General features: G+C 37.1%; 1 protein-coding gene across 11 annotated transcripts in view; it reads right to left on the bottom strand.

Moving 5' to 3' along the window:
* Nucleotides 1-1,612: 1,612 nt before the first annotated feature.
* The window catches only part of kek5 (leucine-rich repeat, immunoglobulin-like domain-containing kekkon 5 protein), a 150,414-nt gene continuing 128,445 nt past the window's right edge, over nucleotides 1,613-23,581 (bottom strand). For 7 of the 11 annotated variants that reach the window (XM_088044034.1, XM_088044036.1, XM_088044035.1 and 4 more), the window contains 3 exons: nucleotides 17,501-17,564; nucleotides 4,189-5,638; nucleotides 1,613-3,135 (listed from right to left, as the gene is read on the bottom strand). In XM_088044034.1, the coding sequence (XP_087900160.1) occupies nucleotides 2,411-3,135; nucleotides 4,189-5,638 (2,175 nt within the window). In that variant the 5' untranslated portion in view covers nucleotides 17,501-17,564 and the 3' untranslated portion in view covers nucleotides 1,613-2,410. Of the gene's footprint in view, nucleotides 3,136-4,188; nucleotides 5,639-5,866; nucleotides 6,061-17,500; nucleotides 17,565-22,208; nucleotides 22,387-23,108; nucleotides 23,508-23,581 lie in introns of those variants that run through there. The other 4 variants (XM_088044040.1, XM_088044042.1, XM_088044041.1 and 1 more) reach the window with 4 other exon arrangements.

Genomic DNA, 23,581 nt, shown 5'->3' with positions numbered 1-23,581 from the left:
AAATTTTAATATGTCGACGAGTTGAAACGGTTATGTAGATTTTAGTAAATTCAAATTGCACTTGCTGGATGAAATAATAATGTGAAATCGCTCCAAGGGCCATGTCTCCAGTGACAAGAAGGGTGGTTCGCTTTGTTCTATTTTTTTTCATTAATTCAAATTGTTAAACCGACGCTTTGTTCGGAGAAAAGATAAAAAATGGATTGTGTATTTAATAAAGCAAATATTGAAGAGGAACGGGCTGGATGTCAAAAGTTATTAACCAAAGACAATGGATGATTCTTTTTGTGGTAATCTAATTCCAGGCGTTGTTATGCAAACGTAAGAGCGCTGATCAAAGACTTTCTTATCCTGGGTCAAAAAAGTCGTAACTCTACACCGGATATCTCCGTCGTCTTCGGTGTTATACAGGTCGACAAATAAAATTTTTTTCTGTCTTTCTGTTTTAATGTATAAATTCTGATGCTAGGTATCGAATAACACTAAAATATACATTCTTAGCTTCTAAAGTTTGCTTTTGAGTGTGTTTTCTGATACATAAAGAGCCAGTTTAGACAATAATTTAATTGAATGTAAGTTAATCTGGCAACTAACTTGACAATTGCTAACATTTGATTGGCTGAAAAACGGTCACATATCATTTTAACATAAAATTAAGTATTTAATCGAAATAAATCCTGTATGATTTACGCATTTTCCTGCTCATTTTTTATAGCGAAGCCCGTTGGTTTTTAATTTATTTTTTTAGTACATTTTAAGTATTTATTTATTTTTATTCTGACGTTAAAAAAAATTGCCAAGCGCAATTATTTCTATCGATGAGAGTTTCAAAAATCGAAGAAAATAAACAACGAAGTTATATTTCTTTGTTAAATGTTAAATGAGAGTTAATTAGATGTCCTCGGAAATCGGTGAATCTCGCTTTTTTTTGTGGATCTAGCTTTTCAGTGGCCGTCTTTGTTTCATAGTATATTATATAACAAATAAGGAATCTCAAATCAAATTTCAAAGCCAGGGAAAAGCGAGGTTCACGAAAAAAGCGGAATTTACCGATTTTTGAGGTCCTAATTTTAATAAAAAATGTTTTTTTTGATATGTAACTGAGGAATTCCATCAATTGAATTATCACAAACTCACAAAAATTATCAATAGCAGTCTTTTGGCATTTTGATAAAGAATCTGCTAATTCACTGATTGATTTAGTCCTTTTGTGTTCCTACAAAATTTATAAATTTTCCGTTTACTGTTCGATTTTTTATAGTGAAGCCCGTTGGTTTTTAATTTATTCAAAAAAAAATGTTTTTCTCTTTATTAGTAACGTAGAAAAAAACAATATTTGACATTCAGAAGCCAAAGACAAAAATCGTGTCGACCTGTGTTATTTGTTAAGTACGCATAAAAGGTGTAGGTGTGCTGGCTTGTGGCGTACTTTGTGTAAATCAATACTTAGCACGTCTTTCCTTGTCTGGTTGATTAATTTCCTGGCACGACTGCGTCCACGAGTGTAGAGTTACAATATTTTCTTTCTTGTTTTCATTAGGTCTGTTTCGTGATGAGTTATCGACGTCGATCGAACTCCTTAAGACTTGGAAGTTGAGTAAGAACAAGTAGATGAAGAGAATCAACTGTAATATTCTTTTTATTGATCGTTTATGTAGACTTCCTTACATTTAGCTCTATATTTTAAAATGAATATACAGTACAGTCATAGAAAATATGTAATTATATACAATTTGATAGTACAATTAGTTGTTTTTTGTAGTAATTACAAGCGACGAGTTGAAAAGTAGGGTACGTTCGGGTCTCTGATTAAAAAGTGAAACACCAAAAAGCAAGAACTATGAATGTATGAATGATCTCTTCGGGAGCGCGTTCACGTCGCCTGCGTGGTTCCATTATCTCGAACACATAATGACGCATAAACAACGATAGTGTATGCAGGCTAATAAAGGCCCTGGTACCGTGAAAGCGCTCTTTACATCTGGCTGAACCTAACCGATTTGTAACTGTCAAAAGATCACAGTTCATCCACTACAACAATTTCGGAGAAATCTCGCCGAGACGATAGAGATAGCGCGCATCAAGCTCTTGTTTATCTAAATTAATAATACTGTTGCGGTGCCATCAATCACAGCTGTTTGTCTTGGTTCATCCGCCATGCACGGTTTTGAGATCATAACTTTCGGATTAGCTGTGACGACCACTCCCACACTCACTCTTGGAAGCCCGTAGGAAACACACAAGGATCGAAGCACTACATTTTATTACACCAGCTAGAGTTTCGTCGTAAGGCACAATCAAAATTTTATTTCGAATCGTACATAACCCTGTGTCCAGACTCTTGGTCCGCACCTTTAGCACCACCGTTTCAGCAAGTCACCAGTGCCGCACGCACCAGTTTGAGCCATTCTCACACTTCTGTCCCGTCTTCGCCTTCGTCCTCGAACAGCGGCCCTGTCGAGGTGCGTTTCTTAGGTTTGGGTGGCGGCACAGGCGCCACTTTCGCTTTCCCGTCCATTCTTCCGTCGGGACTCTTCAACGCTTCCGCGTTGTCTTTGGCCCATTGCGTGCGCGAAGGCGACATCTTTGGCGGGGACTCGTGTTCTGCGATGGGGTCGCAACTGGGGCTTAGTGGGAACAGACGGGCTGACTTGGGGGTGACCACCACTTCACCGGCTTTGTTTAAAGATAGCATAGAGCTGCCGTCGGCGGTGGTGCGTAGTCCCATGTTGTCGTACAGGGGTTCCTCGACATCGGAGACGGAAGGCGTCTCGCTGCTCCAGCGTTGCTTCGGACGTCTCGGTATGGTCACGTACCCTTGACGAGGCACTCTCGGGGGTGGACCAACGAAGGGAGACTGAGATCTGGAGTAAGGAAGAGTTCTGTATATACTGGCAGAGTCGTAGAGTGGGCTGTGTAGTGGCGATTGTGGACCTTGGTGTGCTGGTAAACGGGAAGTGTCTGCTACCGTCGAAGCTGAACTACCTGCTGGGGACACCTGGCACATACGTATGGGGAAGGGAAGGAGGTCTGGAGGGTATGGATGATTACCCCGGTAGTCCGGCTCCAGAAGAGTCGACGACTTCCGGTACGGGTGCATGTCGAAGTCGAAGGAATGGGACTCGTCATCGCCAGCTACGGAAAAAACGTCATCAGAAAAACAAACACAACAATCATTAAGGCCATGTTAAACGTTTCGCACAACTCAGTTTTTGGATCTTTTTATATACAGGGTCCGCCAACACCGGCCCAAAATAGCTATTAATTATGAAGCTATAAAAATGATTATTTATGTACATGACGAGGAAACCAAGCGCTACAAACTGATGTGATCAGTTTTACTCTAGTGTTAACCATATGTGAAATAAAGGCAAAAAACTACGTTTTTCAAATATCAAAATGAAGAAAATGGTGGGAAACCCTGTCTTGTTCCATTATTCACCAATGATGGGATGAAAATGATATTAGATTGTGAAATAAAATGTGTGGTACCGAGATATTAAATAATTCTTAAAAATCGTAATGTGGGTTTTACAGTGCCAAATTGTTCAATTTTGGATTATTTTGTGTTAGATTTTTTTATTCTTTGTCGGTGTTTTTTTTAGAAGTGTTGTGATTAACCCAAAGTTTTAAAAACTGTTTTCTTTACGGATTAAACTGAATTAGATCGTCCAATGGAGGGCATTTGAACATTTTTCATAATTATTTCTGGTAACTTTATCATTATTTCGTTTCTAATTAAAATTTTAGTTTGATCCACAAAGCGAATCGATAAAAATCATCTTTCAAACCAAACAAAATGAATATCGGCCCTTTTGAGGGCCCAATTTATTATAATTTTTTTTATTATTTTTTTTTTTACAGAATTGTATTACAAACAGATGAGTTTTTGAACGAAATTGGTACCTATGAAAATAAGTCTGAAAACTTCCCAGAACTTTACATGTGATTCCCCATAAGAGACAAACGTTTAACATGGCCTTAATGAGTTGAACTCAATTAATAAACGCACTTTTTAAGCGTACTTAAATTTTATCTTTCCAATTAAGACAGTTTTAAGAACGAGCCCACGTCCTAACTAATTTTTAGATTGGTTTTAAACAATGCAGTATTGTATTGTAAGTTTAAACCCACCGCTAATAAACTCTTATGTAAATATGCTATTTAGAGCGCCGACTTCCCCCTTACCGAACATGGAATCGCTGTCCAATAAATTCCTCTTCACCTCGCTCACTTCGGTCCCCCCGCTGTTAACCGAAGGCGGCACCGACGAAGACAACCTCGGCGGCTTCATCACCGGGTTCACGTCCGTGATGAGCTGCTTCTCGATTTCCGACTGTCCATGATGTAATCTTATGCACTCGTCCGAAGAGTTCTGCATGTCCCTCCTCTTTGCATTCATAGCGTGACCGTTTTTCTTGCAACAACAACACACGAGTATAAGAATCACGATAAGAATCACAATGGCCCCCACACTAAGCGCGATTATAAGCGGCACTGTTGTCCCGAGGCCCAAATGTCCTCCGCCTCCCAGACCTCCAATGGACGACACTATCAAACTCACGTTTTTCTCATCAACACCTCCAGGATTCGTCGCGACGCATTTATACTCTCCTTTATCGCGGTAGTTGACGTTGGTGATGGTGAGGTTGTTCCAGGTGTAGTCACCAACTTTTTGCTTCGAGGTGATGAAGCGTTGGGTGTTTTGGCGCGGATCTTTCTCGATGATTTTCCCGTTGGAGGCTAACACCCAGTTGACGTCGGGTTGGGGTTCACCTCGGACTCTACAAGTTAGCGTTACGTTGCTCGTGGTGGCTTCGATGTGAGTGCTAGGGAGAGGTTCGATGATTTGGGGGACACACGCGAAGATGACTTCGTCTGTCCAAGAACGACCTTTGAGGAGAGGAGGCTCTGCACACAACGTCCTGGTGTTGAGAAGATTTCCGTTTCTGGTCTTCTGGCGGAACTCCTGGAGGTGACAGTCGCACACCCATGGATTCTCTTCAATGTTCAAACTTTGTAGTTTGGGAAAGTTGTTGAGGAAGTCTGGATTCAACACTTTCAGTTTATTGTACGCAAGGTAGAGATATGCGAGCGCTGGAAGGAGCAAAAAAGCAGTGTCGCTGATGGTCTCGATTTCGTTATTGTCAAGAGACAACTTCTGGAGATGCGTCAAATTATAAAAAACTCCATCGTCAAGTTTCCTTATTTTGTTGTGGTTAAGGAACAACATTCTTAGTTTGACGGTGTCTTTGAACGTCGTCTTCGTCACCGCTGAGATGGAATTCCGCGACAAATCCAACTCAATTAATAAAAGCAGACTTTTGAAAGCCGTATCGTCCATTATACTAATACTACAGTTCACAAACTTGAGCTTATGAATGTTACTAAGTTTCGCTTGTAACATCACTTCTTTCGTCAGTGCGTGTAGCGGATTATTGGAAAAATCAATTTCGCGAATATCCGTACTTAAGTCGTTGGGTATTTCGCTGAACCCCTGATTCGCACAATCCGCTGTCCTTTTGCCGCCCGACCACACACACTTGCACTTGTTGCATTGCTGCGTCCAGTCTTCGTTATTGGCGGTTGCGGCACCACAAAGCACCAACAGAAGGAAGAGTCGATGCGCCATATTCATCTGTAACAAGAGAACCGTCATCAAAAATTTATTTGCGCTTGTTATAAGTTATTTGGGGCGGTGGCGGAAGCGAGCAATTTTGGTTAAACATTTACGATAATCTAATATTTAGGGAGGTTAAACCAAGAGATGCGGCGGGCGAGCGCAGCGAGCTATACGTCTAATTTTTATTGATCTTCGCGTCGGAAAATCAAATTTTCTCCAAGAACCCCAAACTAATTTACATACCGACTTTAATAACGTGTATTAAAATCCTCGTATTAGATCCATCCCGGTTGATTTTACATCCTTTTGAAGGAAGAACACCACTTGGAACTCAATTCACTGATAAAATGCATTAAACTCGAACACTGCGAGATGACAATAAAACATTCAGCGAGTTGAATCACGAATTTGCAACGTTGCGCGACTTCACAATACCTGCTACATTCCTTCGTCTATACTAGATCGACCAGGAATATTAATATTCAACAGCGACGAAGGAAATTTACAAGTCTTCATTAATAATTTATTATGATTAGTTAATAAAAGAGCGGAAGATTTCGGTTCGTTGCCTCTTTTGTTTATTTACGTTGGAATTTCGGATCGCGCCGGCTGGGTTTCTTCCTTTTTGACATGATTAAGTGAAGAAAAGACGTTGTGGCAACGGTGTAAACTGGTTTAACTGAGTCAAGCGTGCGTGCGTGGTATTGGTCAGTGCTTGTCAGAGTGCTGTATCATGTATTATAATTTAAGTACCCTTTATTACTGACTTGACGATCGATCGACATTGTTGCCACAAAGGTAATGTTTTTCTACGCGAAGAAGAAAAAATGGCCTAGAAATGTTGATAACGATAAATTGCAATGCTGCATTTTATTGGGTCAAGGTTTCTACCTGTTCATGGCCAATTTGTTTACAAAAAGTTGTTTATTAAAGAATATTATATTGAGTTGAAAGGAGTTCCTTCTTTTGTGCTTTTAATGGCAATTATTTTACTCTTTGATCTGAATACAGGTGTCGTGTTTCACACAGGAAAAAATCGAACGCGATCCTGGCTGCATAATTAAAAAAAAACGGTTTTAATTCAATGAAAATTATGATAATGGAGTATGCGTTGGTTTCCTGTACATCAAACAATGCGACCAACATGTTCACAATTAATTATGTGGTAATGTATGGATAGGATCCATGTTGCTTGAAATGAATTTCGGTAAATATGTCGATGCGTGTTATAAAATATCAAATATAATTTTGGACGAAATTTGTACTGGAGCACTGGAAAGTAGGTAGAATTGTTCCCTGATTCTGAATCTGTTAGGTTAGGACTAAAATACTAATATTTTTTTTTAATTCACTGTGTTCACTTTTGTTTTTTTTCAGTTTTGCTTAACAATTTGCAAAATCATCAAATTCTGTAATAAATCATTGAAAAAGTAATTACAAATCTTCTTAACCAACTATGGAAGTCGCTGGAAGAATTAATTTTTGCCAAAGTATTTAAGAAAAATTCATGAAATTTTCGAAATTTGAATGATTTTTTACGATTTTTTGCTACTTTTTGCATGGAACTCCTAAATTGCTGTGTATTTTGATTTTTTAATGCAATACATCGTTATAAAGGTTTAAAATCTCTGCTTTCTTACGTAGTGTCAAACACATTATTACCTTTTGCCATTTAGAAGTTACATGACAATGAACATGGACTGATTTAAAAAAAAAAAGGAGTTTCGAAGATTTCGTAACAAAATTTAATTTAAATGCCCACAAAATTGTAGTTTTTCGATAAATCCTGCGTTTCTAAATAATTTCATTGGTCAGAATGGAAAATCATGGATAAAAAAATAGGCAGCAACTGTTATAAAAATCTGTATATTTTTTTCGCTGCACACGAAATTTTTGTAAATTTGATGATATCTTCATCGGTTGCTGCTATCATATTGTCCAAAAAAAATATGAGAGAAGATACAAAAAATAAATTGACATCCACCTCTTCATTTTGTGTTAACTTTTCAACAGATTTGTGTTTAATAGCTATTCATTGTGTTTCCCAGAAAATTTTAAAAAATTTCTTTCAAAGATTTCCACCCCCTAAATTTTTTTAGTCGATAAGCAAACTAAGAACTCTTCATTATCAAGTAGTTTTATAAAATGTGTTATTCTTGCCTGCGTTAGCATTAAAGTCATTTTTAAAACTTAATATGTGCCTAGAAATTCAATTTTATAAGTAATGGCATTGATTTTTTAATGAAATCGCCAAGAAATAATAAAAAGTTATAATATTTTGAAAAACTTCTCAATGTTTTTTGTCCTGTAACTTCTAAACAATAAGACAGAGCAATGAATTTGTCAGCACGTCAAAAAGGCAATAAAAAATCGATGTGATAATTCTTGAGTTATATGGCAAACTGCATATGACAATCATTAAAAACTAAATTTTGTCTTGGGACATGAGATCAGTTTTTCAAAAATATCATGTGAAAGACTAACCCTATCAATCAGTTTTTTACAGCTCATTGGAAAACCTTCCAATGAGCTATGAAAAACTTATTAAAAACTTACTAAATTGGCTTTCCAAAACTCTGTCGATCAATTCCATAACATTTAACATTTCCAAGAAAAAATGTACAAATTAAATTTTTGTACAATAGAGCCTGAAAAATCTATTTCCAAGAATATCTTTGAATCCGGACCTGGTGGAGCAAAACGGACCTCAGATTGGGTATGAGGAGGCCATTCCTCTTTCGAAATATCTTTCATCATTGTCACCGATTTTCTGCTAAGTCGGTTTTAATTTTATTTGTACCATTACAGTTAGGGATTTTTTCACTTTAATTAAAAATTTTATTTCAATAATTGTATTACTCCATTTCGCGTAATTCCCACCCTCTCGTCCAATTTAAATGACAAATGCTCAAGTCCTCCCTTTTGTTAAAAGTGTCAGAAAAAGGCGGATGAGATTCGGGATTTATAAGTAGATTAAACTAGGGTAGTCTTCTATTAGGAGCTCTGCGATCCTGAGGGGAAATAGAATTTACACTTAATTAACTGTGAATTCTTTAAAGCTCTTAACATTGAATTTAATCGCTCTAGTTGTTCCTTTTTGCTACTTTTAGCTATCATCCAACTTAATTGAGTTTTTTCGCCTGTTGTCCTCTCAAAAATTCATCGAGCCGCTCTCCGATTTCTAATCTATAAAAAGCACTCACTTAAAACAATTGCTTGTGGACCATGTAGCTTGTCGTAAAACATTACACCTTTTTATAAAACAAATGACGACTAAAGCTAATGGAAAACGTGAAACCGACTCTTCGATTTTCAACACGACCAATAGTAAATGAAATTTGTTTCCCGTTCGAACGTGTAATTCCGGATCAAAACCGCCCACTTTATGGACCAAATCTTGGATTAAACCTCCGGAATGACCGGAGCCAAAAAACGATCATCCGGGTTTAGCATGTCGTGCATCAATGATAATCGCCAAAGATGGATAATAATAATGCGACCGTTAAACTTATTACAGTAGAAAAATAAAAATCGCTTTTATTTAGATATTTCTTTACAAACTGTAGGTAAATAGAGTTTCTTTTGTCGACAGGTGTTTGCTAACGAAACTTGGGAACAAATTTGATGCCGAAAAGTCCTATTTTTTCGGTATCAGAAAATATGGCGTAAACATGTAATTTGCAAGCTAATAAAACATCAATTCTACTTTCTTTTCTCTCGAAGGATAAAAAGCCGAATTTTAACTTTCTGAAGAATAAGGAAACCGAGAAAATGAGAAGGAAACTTTTATGTCAACATCCCGAACGTATCAGACAAAAGGCAAAATCAGCAGTAAATTCCGGATTGAAAAATATATCAACAGTAACATTTTAACCAACACCAAAGCAATATCCGTATCTGAAAGCTAACATACGACGATTGCCCCGAATTCATCTTTTTTCCAATAATGGTCCAAACACATAAGAACGATTTATGGTTTAACGTTTTCCCCGGAAAAAATTCAGCTCCGCACAGAATTGCATTTAATTAGCATAGGAAAGAGGCGCATTTCGTTCTTTTGTGGCGGGCTCTGCATGCCGCACCATTATAAATTAATGCCCAATTTAAAATTTCATTTTTCTTCGAGAAACAGGATAAGAAGTTATTAAACTTTTTTATACGATTCTCATGTAAAGTTATATCTATATTTTATATAAAAAAAAGTTAGACAGGCTAAAATAATTCTTATAAATATTTAACAATGCTTTTAATTTGTCTTTAATGCGGTTTCTTCGGTAACTTTACCCATTATGGAATTTTATAGTAGACGGCTGAGAAGTCGCGCCCATCGACCGGTTTGGACAAAAACTCAACCCTTCTCATGAATGTACAGCGGATACGTGTCCGAAAGTAATTACCATATGCATATGACATTATTTTGCGAAAGAGTGTGCGTGTCGGCCCTCATCCAGGACTTGTTGTTAAAAGTAAACAGCGGTAAAGCTTAATATTTCACTAGTTACTAAGCTATGCATGAGAAGTTCTCTGCGGTCCCACGCGAGATTTAGACATTCATTACCTACGTCGTCTACTTCATTATTTAACTTTGGGCTAATAACCACATGCTTACTGAGCTTTCGTTGCTTGCTTTCGACGTCTTATTTTTGAGCCTGTTGCATATTTTAGAACGAACAGCGAGGAGGCATATTCATAAGGGCAGGGTCGGACTCAGGTGTGACGAAAGGACTGAATTAATTTTAACTGAACCAGACAAGTTTTACTTTACACGACGAAAAGGGAAGTGCTTTTAGTTCGAAATGGAGTAAACAACAATGCGTTGGTAGCATTTTATTTCGAAGATTTTACAACCGCGAGCACTTTTAATTCTTTATTATTATTGCTATTTTATGGTTTTAAATATAGGCTACAAAAGGAGTCCGGTGGGAATTGTAATGTGGCCGTCGTTCGTAAAGAGACAGTTTTATAACAAAATAGCTACAAGGGGTAATAATAAGACCCAGCGCATCCACCATTTTTAAGGACGACAGCTATTTTTCTGTTGTAATTGACAGGACGTTTCTTTGTTCACTCTGCAGGAAAAACGACTTTTAATGAGATCTCTTTTTTGTCTTTCAATATGGAAAGTTTCGAACAGGGAATGACATTTTAATTAGGCCACTCGCCATCGAACAACACTGTTTCATTATCATGTAACGTAAGCAATAAAACTAACATGGCACTAATTCACTCTAACAATTGATATTTATTCGAGTCAACACGCAACAAATTATCCAAAGGGTCACTCCATAATTCCCTCCACTCTCCTCTAAATTTCATACATTAATTAAGCAAACATCTCCAGTTTTATTCCCCTATAAACTTAATTATCGTACATGTGCTTTTTAAAAGACATTCTGGAGCATCGTTAAAATTGAGAGTTTTATGAGTTTTAACGACGCAACGAAATTAGTATTTACACTAGGAACTTTACTATGGAAAATTATACTAGCAACAAATTTTGGACGAAAACAAAACGGATCCTGAATTAGAACTCCGTTTGGTCCATCAGAACTCAGAGATGTTTGAAAAACATTTTTTAGTACACCAGAACTTGGAGAATTATGGATCATTGAAAAAGCTATATTTGCCTCGTCTTTAAAATAAAAATTTCTAAAATTTCTATCTTTCGCTCAAAAATTCTGCAATTTCGTGGAGTTATTACATGACTCAAAGATAATAACTTCCCCAAATTTTATAGCTGTAGCATAAAAATTACCAAAACTATGATTTTTAGTGGAGAACGTCGTAAATTTTAGCTTCCTCTTAAAAATTAAAATTTCTAAAATTTGTGTCTTTCGCTCAAAAATTCTGCAATTTGGTGGAATTAATACACCACTTAAAAATAGTAACTTCCCTAAATTTCATAGTTGTAGCACTAAAATTACCAAAATTTCGAATTTTAGTGGTGTATTTCGGAATTTTTGCCTTGTCTTCAAAAAATAAATTTCTAAAATTTGTGTCTTTTTCTCAAAAATTCTGCAATTGGGTGAAGTTAATACATGATTCAAAAATAGTAATTTCCGAAAGTTTCATAGCTGTAGCACCAAAATTACTAAAATTACGATTTTTAGTGATGGATTTCGGCATTTTTGTCTCATCTTCATAATATAAATTTTTAAAAAATTGTGTCTTTCGCTCAAAAATTCTGCAATTTGGTGGAGTTAATATACGACTTAAAAATATTAACTTCCCCAAATTTCATAGCTGTAGTACCAAAATTACTAAAACTATGATTTTTAATGGAGAATGTCGGAAATTTTAGTTTCCTCTTAAAAATTAAAATGTCTAAAATTTGTGTCTTTCGCTCAAAAATTCTGCAATTTGGTGGAGTCAATACATAATTCAAAAATAGTAAATTCACCAAAATTCATAACTGTAGCACTAAAATAACCAAAATTACGAATTTTAGCGAAGGATAGCAGAAATATTTGGCTAGTCTTCAAAACATAAATTTATAAAATTTGTCTCGTTCGTGCAAAGATTCTGCAATTTAGTGAAGTTAATACACGACTCAAATATAGAAACTTCCCCAAATTTCATAGCTACAGCACCAAAATTACTGATTGTACAGAAGAACAAAAAAACATTTTTCAAAAATATCTCTGAAGCCGGACCTGATGAGCAAAACGAACTTATTCATATTCAGAATAATTTCCAAAATTCATTGTGTTATTATAAGTTGCTGCGTGATCTTAATTTAATTCAAAAGTTTTTAATTAAACTTGTTTCGCTCCTAAAAAACAACCTTTCTGACCACACGCTTGAAATTCGCGCTTAATTAATTAATATTGTCGATTCCCCCCCAGGTGCATTCGGGTTTGATCAGAGACAGGAATTTCCGGGAAAACGGGAGCTTTGAAATTATTACAAGTTCCAGAATTTTAGTTTAATAAAAACTTAATTTCGGGGGAAACTGGAAGGATCCAATGTGTTCAAACTTGTTTTTAACACATGAGTATGAATAATGATTGGGTTTATTAAAATTCAGAGACGCTGTCGGGATCTTCACTAGTGCGCATTTATCCTTAAATGATAAATGATTTATACAACAAAGTTCAAAGCGACTGACACCTTTCGCATGTGAATATAAAACGAAAATTATTCGAGAGAGAATTCACTTTAATAAATTAATTTAGCTACCCGTAAAGCAAGCACGCGCCAAATTCTAAATTTTAATCCCAAATAGATTTGAGACTTTCTCAATTTATAGTATATTGAATTGTTAACGGCAACAAGAGCTTTGTTGTTAAATTTATGTGCAAATACCCCAAACCGTCGGACATAAATTATTTTAAGGGCTCGCACGTACGACCACAATAAAATTTTACTGTTATTAGCGAAAATTTATGCGACATTGTGACGATTAGGCCACTTCTTTGCGACGTTATCGACGTGAAAACGCTTTAACCCTCTTACAACACCGAAAGGAGTATTAGACATCAACTCCAGCGTGTTTGCACCGTCAAATATTTGCTCGCACTCCGGGAATTCGCCTTTACAGTAGTGGAATGTTTGCACTAAGTTGTCAGCACGTTTTGACCAAGACGCGGACTAGGACCCACCTTAATGAATGTTGGGGCAGTCGCACAAATGAAGAAATTTTCGAGGTTTCAAGTTTCAGAAGTTGCGCCTACCATGGAAATTGGGGCGATCAATGAAATGCACTCTGCAAATATTTACCGAGGAATGAAACAATTTTCTAATGGAAGCATCTTCAATGAAATTCTTTTATTTTTCTCGATATTGCTCAGAGACCAAACGTGATGAAATTAAAGTCGATGGTGCACATCGGAATTTTTTAGCTCCGGAGAAACTGCAAATCAGAATGTGGATTTCTATTTTTTGTGTCCGTGAACTCGTCGCAAGAAATGCGTGCTTTTATTTAAATTCCATCTGCGCCTTAATGGCCTGTAATGTTTACGAAATTTACTGTCCCTGTTATGAACAACATGTAAACTAATTTTATGTGAGACATGACCTCTGTAGGATGCGCTAAAGTCGTAAAACTCGCTCCTCTCGAATGTGTAATATCAACATGAGTGAAAACAAGCCTCCCAAAGATAAATCTCGCGTCTAGCATCCTTATCGACATTAACCCCTTAATTAAAACAATCGTTACCCCTCATCCTAATTTGTTTCTTGATGCTTGAGATATCTCTGCTTCAGATCATACGAGAATTCCATTCCGGAAGAGCGACGTTACACCGGCGTCACAAAGACATTGTCTTCAACAATACAAAATTGTTTGTCATGTGAGTTGCTTTGTGCAGATCCGGACTGAGGTAAAACACGACTCCGGTCCTGTGATAATTGGATGCAACTTGTAAAACGTCGCATGACAAACCTCAACGGTTTTGTGTTTTTTCGCATCACATGCCATCCGAATTAATTGTTTCTGCCGCCTGCAATCGATTGTGGGGGCGGCGTGCTGATTTAGTTAAGTGTGCGTTACTTTGAGATGTAATGAGTTAGAGGCAATTTCATTAACGTCAATGACAAAATGGAGTTTTTAATGGGATATAAATGCGAGCTTTCGTTGGAGTGAGAGTTAACGCGTTACACTGGTATTTTCTTGTGAACAACGTGGGAACGTTAATTTATTGTTCTGGTGTTCGGTTCAAGGGGTTGGAGTGTGTCTAATTAATTTTTAAGGGACAAAGAAGTTGTTTACGAGCCTGGTTTCAGATTTTCGGCTCTGAAAAACAACGCCTATTTTTACAATTGTCGTATCGACCGCTTAATCAATAAGAATACAAACTAAAATGTAAAATTTTAAAACAAAACTCTTTCGGCACGCGAATTATACATTTTTCATACCAGAAATGACTCTATTACATCATATGTCTGCAAGTTTGAGGTGGCTTATTATTTTATAATTACCACGTACGTTTCAGAACGTATGTGGAAACTTCAAGAAAATAATAAAATTAAACCTCCTTTACGTTCCACTCAAACTAAAATCATATTCAGTTTAATTATTGTTAGTGCAACATCATAGAGTGAACCAAGTGCCGTATTTCAATTCTCAGTAGACTTTATGCTTAATGAAATACGGAAAACAGGGAAAATTGTAGCCGTGTTGGAGCTTTGATCTACGCCGACAATTTACATCTAACAAACAATGGGAAATTTCGACAGGAACACAGAATTTAAAAAGTTTCAGGCCTTTCTAGACAGACGAGAAGTATTAGAACGAAAAACTTTTGCATTTTTAGTTCAGATGAACATTCCACTCTCAAAATCTTCTTTAATTTTAAAAACAAAAAATTTAAACTCGCACACGTTTGTTGTTGAAAAACCTCTAAAATTTGACGCAAAAGTGTGTTTTATCACCGATAATTTGGCGTCGCGACGCCTAGCAGATGTAATTTTTTGTGAGTTTTTGAGTTCGTGAGTATCAGTCCACTTATTGAAAAGCGAAGTTGGCAGCAGTTCCTAGTAATTTTTATTGGAAACAGTTGGCAGCAAAAGTGTTTGACCTTGACACAACTTTGACAGGCGTAGAAGCTAATCGTCTTGTGTAAGATTGCCAAAACTTGTTAAATTCTTATTTAAATCGCTCTTTTCGAAGAAATCTTTAATTAATTTGTTAAAATTCTGAAGCAAAAGACGCAGATTTTAAAAAATTTTATTTTAAAGACAAGCCAAAAGTTTCAAATTTCTATAAAAAAAATTGTACTTTCAATTGTGGTAACGCTGCAGCGATGAAATTTGGGGAGGTTGGTACTTTTAACTCATTTATTAACTGTACCAAATTCAAAATTCTGGAGCAAAAAACGCAGATTATAGAAATTTTTATTTTGAGAGCTCACCCAAAACTTTCAAAATTCTATACAAAAAATTGTATTTTTAGTTGTGGTAACGCTATATCAATAAAATTTGGTTGCTATTTTTAACTCATTTATTAACTGTGCCAAACTAAAAAATTCTGGACTAACAGACGCAGATTATAGAAATTTTTATTTTAAAGGTGAACCCAAAAGTTTCAAATTTCAAAAAAATATTTATTTTGTTTTGTGGTTACGCTACAGCCATGAAATTTGGGGAGTCTTTTGCGATCTTTCTATTGATTTTTCCGTGCTGATTTTGAGTGTCAAAAATTAAAAACACGGCCAGTGCATTCAAAATTAACCTTCATAAGAATGAGTTGAGTGAGTTGTAACAATTTGGTGTAAACATAATTTCCAAATGTCACGTCACGAGTTTGGAAACTAACTTGATATAACAATTTGCATAAAATTAAAAATAAAAACTGAGGAATTTTTAATTGCCAATTAATTTTACAAAAACTCCAGAATTTCTAAAATTTAACAATTTACATGCGTTGCGAGCGTGTGACGCCAAACTATCGGTGATAAAAACTCATTTTTTTCCTCGAAAATGGAATCAAATTCGGTAGTAATGTTTGCGTCCTCGTAAAAAATACACACTTAACTCACTAGTGACATAAACAACACTCCTTTACTTAACCAAACAGAAAAAAAGATTTAGTTATTGCTTTGATTGCGTTGGAGTTTTTGCTCGATTGATAAGCGGCTTATCGTGCGTTAATAGGAGGATCCCGCACAAAGCCGCATTGTGTTCCTTAAATATGAACCCAAATCATTTCCTGTTGTGTTCGATGACTTTCCATATCCACAAAAACCACATCCCCCGCTAATTGTCAACAAAGCGTCCCTCAAACCCAATCACTAATCATCTAACACCCTCAGAAATCAGTGTAGCCCTCGGCGAAAAACCCTAATGACCTTATCTATCCATGTCCGATGCCCAAATAGCTAATTAACTTAATTAAACATTGTGTTCTGTAACAAAACTGAATGAAAGTGGGAAAGGAAATTTCATTTCGTCCCTTAATTGAGGAAATGTAGGACTCGCGGCCCATGATGAAATTCCAGTTTAGGTTTAAAAAAGAAACCGGAAGGCCGCTGTAAAAACTAGTTTAGTCGTTGCGGCGGTGCGATCCAATTAAAAATTAACGATGGAGAGAATTCCCCTTTTCTGGCAGACTTTTCCTCTGATTAATTATTCAGTGTTGTTGCTGCTACTGCGAGTCGATCACAATAACGGATGGCGGAGGAAATTGGTGATAATCACTTATTAATTACAGCACAGGTTTAATGCGGACAACGGCACAACAAATTAAAAACGAGATAGCAACAAGTTGGAAATGGGGGATTTTAAATTTTAATGTTTAATAAGGCGAGACCTAATCGTGCTACGAGAATCACTAAATACGATTCTCGGGTCACGGATTCTGCCGAGAGTTACGTCCAACTTCGGAATATAAAGGGGCCATATTTTTATTTACAAGTTGTAAATTAATTATTTCGTTATGGTTGGCAAATCCTGTTGAGTCGAGCGCGGTCTGGCTCTATAATTACGATATTTTACGACTCAGAGCTTCAGGAGAAAGGTGAGCTTTAAATAATGGAAAAAAAAGGTGGATGCGCCGGGTAAATCTCCCATGGCAAGGTCGAATTCTAAATGGTGGATGCGCCGGGTCAAATAGAAATCTTATCAAAATGGTTTTGATTAATATTTCCATTTCTGAACGATTTCCTGAGTTGATATAGAAAAAGTGTGTTTTCGTGACTTTTTTGTCCTCTATTATGAAGCCACGGAACAATAAAACGGTTATTGCGTCGGTCTTAAAGTTCCACAACACTCGTTCCTTCGGCGAGGTCATTATAAAAACGTGTCAGCGTTGTCGCCCCCTCGCTGCATAAACACCCTATAAAAACCTTAACTGCATCGCCGACAGAAACCAGAATTTATAACGCGCTAATTACAAGTGTTTATGCTACGGTAATTATTCTAGTGCAAGTACATACTTACACGGTATCGTTTATATTAGTTCAGAGCCTCTGGCAGATTTCGTCTGGCATGTTGTACTCGTCAACTGTAAAAGAACAAAGCAAAATAAGTAAACAAACATTGAACCAGTGGGATAATTACTGCAAGCGTTAAGAAAAGAGCATTGTTGCTCCCGTGCCGGAATCTTCCAGTTGACAAGCTAATATTTTAAATAATTAATGAGCTTTCGGGAAAGCTTTCATACCAACTTAACGATAGAAAGGAATTAGTGAAAAACGTAAAATTCTCTACGACTGCTTTATTCACGTCATTCTCCCAAGGCCCGGCCGAGAATTGTAAGAATATCACGACGGTCTTTATTATGCAAATGCTTTTGTTTTCGAGAATGTCAAATTAAGGCCTACAATTCTGCCAAGCTGGATGTCGTATCATAAAACCGAATGCGCTTTTTTCGCATCGCGAAGATAATTATTAGCTCGAGGATGGTCCATTCAGGGGTGAAGGTCGTTGGAAATTTTTAATAAACTCAAAGGAGGTAAACAGGGTCGTTAATTTGGGTTCGGTTTCAAATTAGGACAGTCGTTAAAAATAATAATAATGGATAATGATTCTGCGGGAATTACAAGAGGGAAGCGGCTCCTTCAGATAACGAGCTTTTTCAGCTTCAATATTTTGGTCGTTTAAGATCGAGAGAATTCCCACAGATCACATACTGAAATTTATACACGTCGGGACAATCCCATGCTAGTGCCAATATGTGGCACATTTTACGGCATAATTGCCCCATTTTACGGCCCTGTGGTTGGCTAAATTTGCACTAAATCACAAATTGAATTAAAATTTATTTGTAACGTGGCAATCCCATAATATCGAACGGAACCAACATTAATAACGGGATTAAACAGATTATGACCTATCCTTAGTCCAGTGGGAGTCTGGCAATCCGCAAATCGCAAATTTCCCCGAGAAAAATCCCCAGAAATTGAAATGCACAAATCAAGAACTGAGAAGTCGAGATCCTCCCAAATAGTGGCATTATAATAATTCAAGAACGTGGCGAAAATACATAACGCATTTTAATATAAATGGCGGTGCAGAGACTGGTGATTTATTGATGCAGGCGATGCGTTTCCACGAAAAAAGCACTTTTCTTCCTTGTTAAAAGTGGATTACGTCAAATATTGACAGTGATCGCTCCGTTGGAAGCGATACTTCAACACAAAACAAGCAGAAAAATAAAAATATTTGCGGCTGCTGCTCCCACTGAAAACTTATCCGGAAACAATCAAATTTCAATGGGAATTTTTTCTCGCGTTACTTAAATATTTCAAGGCACGGACACAAACCGAAACTTGTACAAACATTTCCGAGCAAACATCGGTTTCGTTTATTTCGAGCAAAACAGGGCTGACTCAGCCGAGGGTTGAACGTCCCAATTAAAAATTTTATGTTGGTTAAATACATAATACGCGGAAATTCGTAAGGGATGTAATTTATTTCAAAAGCTGCAGTTTCGTATTTATTTCCTGCAGTGGCATGCAGTTGTACGCTATCAACGCTTCTAACTATAAACGTCTTCGTTTTATGGGACAGGCTTTATCTAGGACGGCCAGAGATTGCTTATTAGTGGCGATAAAAGGGTTTCTCTAACGAACGGAAAGGCAACCAGCGGAAACTGGAGTTTCCTCGAAAAAGCATAATACACAACTTGTCGTACCACCCACGATTTTGTCTGTTAAGTGAAGTTACCTGCGTTGCCGCCCCTCGAACCCTCGAACAATGTTCCGTTTCTAGTCGCAATTACGCTCCCATTGTGACTTCTTCTCCTAGACATCCGTTGAAAAGCGCCCCTCCCACCCCCGTTTAAATTCCACTCACTCCGCCCCTGCAATGAAAAATGTCGCTTCGAGATGAGTTTTTTAGCTGGCGTTTTCGATTACGACGACGAGCATGAAGGCGCGAAAATAGCAAACGTCGTATCATCTCAAGCGTGAACATGTTTCCCGCAAAAGTGCGACGAAATCGAGAATGCACAATTTTGCAGGATTTACAACTGCGCCAATCGACAACTCATACCGTTCAGAGACAAGAAAAAAGTGCGATTGTGCAACAAGAGAGCTTTTCCTGAAAACAACGAAGGAACGATGTTCCTTTGAGTGATTCATTTGAGACATCGAATCCTCTTTCATGTCCCGAGTCAATGCGCATTTGTAGTCGATGGAGGGAATTCGAGGAAATCGGACGTGGCGAGGGTGTATCGACCCGCTGGAAAAAAAAGAGTCCGAAAAAACAAAGACCATAAGGTACGAGCTCAAGGTCACTCTTTGACCCGGTTCCTCGGCGCTAATCACCGGTCCTCGCAAATCCCGATTTCGCGGTCAGCTTTAGCTCAAACGGACATTGCTATTTTCACTGGTCCGACCAGTATGCTTTCTGTTTTTCTTTTCAAGGCTCTCCGGTATACCTTGTTCCCCTATTATCGGGCCGCTCCGGGACTTCCGGTTCTTCACTTCCCCTTCTTAATCACCCTATTTTCACACGTCTCGTTGCTATTCCCTCCATTAAACGGCATCGATTGCTACAGCTTTTCGTGAGAACGGACTACAGATTGTCTGTTAGTGAACTGAGCGTCTTAAAAATTAATTAGAGACTGGACTTTATTTCGCAAAAGACAACAATTGTACGAATGTGGAAAGAGGCAAAATTGTTCTTTTGGCTCGACGCCAAAAGTGAGTGGACGGCCCTTGTCCGAATAACAAGCCGCAACTTTGTGGGGACGAAACGGGAACAAAACATTCTGGTCGAATAACACTAGCAATAAAAGCTTTAATTAAGCCGGGAAATCTACAATGTTTCGGCGCGACCGATAAATACGACAATTATGCAAAAATGGCGTTGTCTCTGTCATTGCGATAATTGCTCCTAATATTTATTGCGTCCATCTAGGTCATACAAACAGTTCAATTCGCCTTGTATTTGAAGTGAAGTAAGAGTCGAGATAACACTGTTCCCTTGTTTATTCTTTTAATCACAGGTTCATTGTATCATGAATCACCGTGGAAACATAAAAAATAAAATTTTACAATGAGGGATGATAAAATTTCTGTGTCGAATGGTGAAAATTCACTGTGACATGGGAAATCGGCGTGTTTTATGTTGTTTGCATTTAATGCCGTTTTCGAGCATAAACGCGACAATGAAATAAAAAGCAAATATGAGAAAACACGAGGCAAATTGTTTAAACGCACCGTTTTTGAATAATAAAAACGGGAGCGCCGCCCCGCATGGGTGGGAAAATCGGGGAAGAAACAGGAAGAAAAATCGCTTTATTTCAACGGTCCAGAGAAATCGGAGGATCTAAATCTATAAATTATATCCATAAATTTTAAAGACTAAAAATCTAAAGAAAATGGAGAAAATTTGAAAAATCTGAAGTATTGACGTTATTCTATGTTCAAAAACAATACTAAAACAAGTTCAACTCTTAAACGATCTTTAGTGGCTTTCATTCTGACACCAAAAATCGTTTAATAATGGCTCATTCCAGCACGATTTTTGGTGTCATAATGAAAAGTCACTGAAAATCGTTTAATAATGAGGGTCAGTGCCAACTTGGTTGCTAGCTTGACTAATTAGAAATAAAGACCAGTTTCAGCCCAGCGCCCTTACAAAGTTAGATTAAACTTTTTTTTCAGAAAAATCTATTAATAATTATCTAATAATATAATCTATTAATTAATAAAATCTATATAATCTCATTTTTGTACAGGGAAGTTGTTAGAATCTCGATTTCCAAATGTTGCAATTAAAATATTGCACGTTCAAGTGCTTATCAAGGCGAAAATATAATCAGGTAACTAAAAATAGGATTAGTGCAATTCGAATTTAAACCATAAAATAAACAATATAGATATAAGCGTTTTATTAATAATATAAATAAAGAATTATTCGTATTAGCGAGGGATTATTGTACTTTAATCGAAGTTGTTCTCTTGTACGAATAACCGAAGTCTTACTGTTTTATTTTGAGTTAATTTTCGAAAATTTTCCGCAAAGTATTCGTAGCAGGAAATTCCGGACGGTATTGACTTTTTTAAGCGGTTTGCGTGAGCGTGTTGTAAATAATAAAAAGCAGATATTATAGATTTATGAACACATCTATTATTAAATTGGGTAAATATAGGAAGACGACAAAGTAAACACAATATGTTACACTGTTATCTGAATACTGTAAAATTGCTCGAAAAGATTTTATAAAGCCACAATACATTGCTAAACAATGCTAAACCGGTAAGACCGACAATTTGTTATCGAGATTATGATTGATATGCAGATACATATTTATGTAAGTACGCTTTGTGAGCACATTAAGCACAAAATGTCAAAATATCATTTAAAACAAAGCCCGCAACTGCTTTTAGCCTGTTTTGAATTTATAATGTGTAGTTTTTTCCTACTTTTGTTGTTCCGTACAAATGTTCGTTTGTTTACTAAATATTTCAAGCAACCAATTTGGGACCAGCCGAAGTAAACAAGCAAACAACACACAATCTAATCTGCGAATATTTCGCTCGTGACCTTTGGAAAATGTCCATTCAACAAAAAATCATTACGATAATTACAAACTCGTTTGAAATTAACGATTTCCCGCAGAAAATAAAGCCAACAGCTGTTAACTTCCCCCATTTGGAAACATTTATTCAAACCCCATCATATTTTCTTTATCTACCTTTTTATCGCCCTTATACACAGCAAACATTTATCATGTTATCAATGACGGTTAAACACAGGTGCTGATGATAACATCTCAGTGGCGTCTTTTGAGTTAAGTTGAGTTTTTCCCCAAACTGAGTCACCTCACTTGGAGCTGTTTTCGTCACGATGCACTCGACAACGCACAACTGACTAATGCCATTCGATAGCGCACTGATAACGAAATTAATTTATGTTGACATAATTTACTGTTAAGATACGTGAAGATATCTAGTGAAATTACTTTTTCCCAGTGGCGTCCTCGATTTGCCTCGTTGTTTAGTCTTTGCAAATCAGACGTCGCGTTGTTTGATGAATAATGTATTAACAGAAGGAAATGCTTAATCTGGCGCCATTAATCTACGTAATTGTGCATCGTATGCATTCTAGTTACAAATAAACAAGTACAGGAATTTAATCCATTTATCAAAGTTCATCCAGTCAATGTCGCAAAGGCAATGACTCTTTGTTTGTGGCCGAGATGCTGGGAACGATTTGTTTTAGTTTATTAAAAGGAACTGTTAAGATGACGGCAGATTTGTCACGATGGGATTAGAACTCGCCTCGATAACGGAGAATTTTAATTAATCACGTTCGTTAGTTTTTCTTATCGGTCGAGTGCATTGCTCATTGTGACGTAGCCCGGGAAATATTAGTGCAATTAGCACGTTTGTGCGAGGAAATTAAGAACAAAGAATTCACCAAAACTGATTGATGGAAATCTGCCCGAAACTTTCCCAATTGACCACAAAAATTATCGCAGCTACTGTTTCCCGAGCGTGAGTCATCGTTCAAAGGTGCATTCTTAATTGGAACCGAACTTTCAAATGAATCATTTTTAGTGTTTTGATCGGAAAGTTTGAAAAGAGTTAACTACCTTCTGACCAAGACGGTACTGCCGTTGGAGCTTTCATGGCACTAGTGAATCCCCGCGGTATTGGCAACTGCGTTACTTTCCGCGATAACAAAACCGGGCACATAATTCATAATTCCGAGCTCTTCGTAAAAAACACGGAATAAATCACAACAGTGTCGCGCCGTCAACATCGGAGTCCCTCAAGACTCTACTTTAGTCCCACTGCTGTGAGTGATTCGCGAACCGGCCGTCGCCACATCGATCGTCCATGACACATCATCCTTGCACAAAAGCCTTAATGGTCGATGTCGGTGCATCATTAGCGTCATTATCCGCTAATGCCGGTCCACGCGAACTCGATGCAATTACTGTTGGTTTGTTGACACAAGAAGTGTAGGGAAACACAGAACGCGTGCGTCCATTAATCTACGTTTACAATTCGCAGGGGGCCCTACGTACGCCAAACCAACAACTATAAGCACGACAGACGTAGA

The sequence above is a fragment of the Gnatocerus cornutus genome, chromosome 8 (genome assembly GCF_029298725.1).
Source record: "Gnatocerus cornutus isolate USDA-ARS CGAHR chromosome 8, icGnaCorn1.1, whole genome shotgun sequence".
NCBI classification, from domain to species: Eukaryota; Metazoa; Arthropoda; class Insecta; order Coleoptera; family Tenebrionidae; genus Gnatocerus; species Gnatocerus cornutus.
Note: the sequence above shows the minus strand (reverse complement) of the source record. Positions and strands in the feature narration are given on the sequence as shown.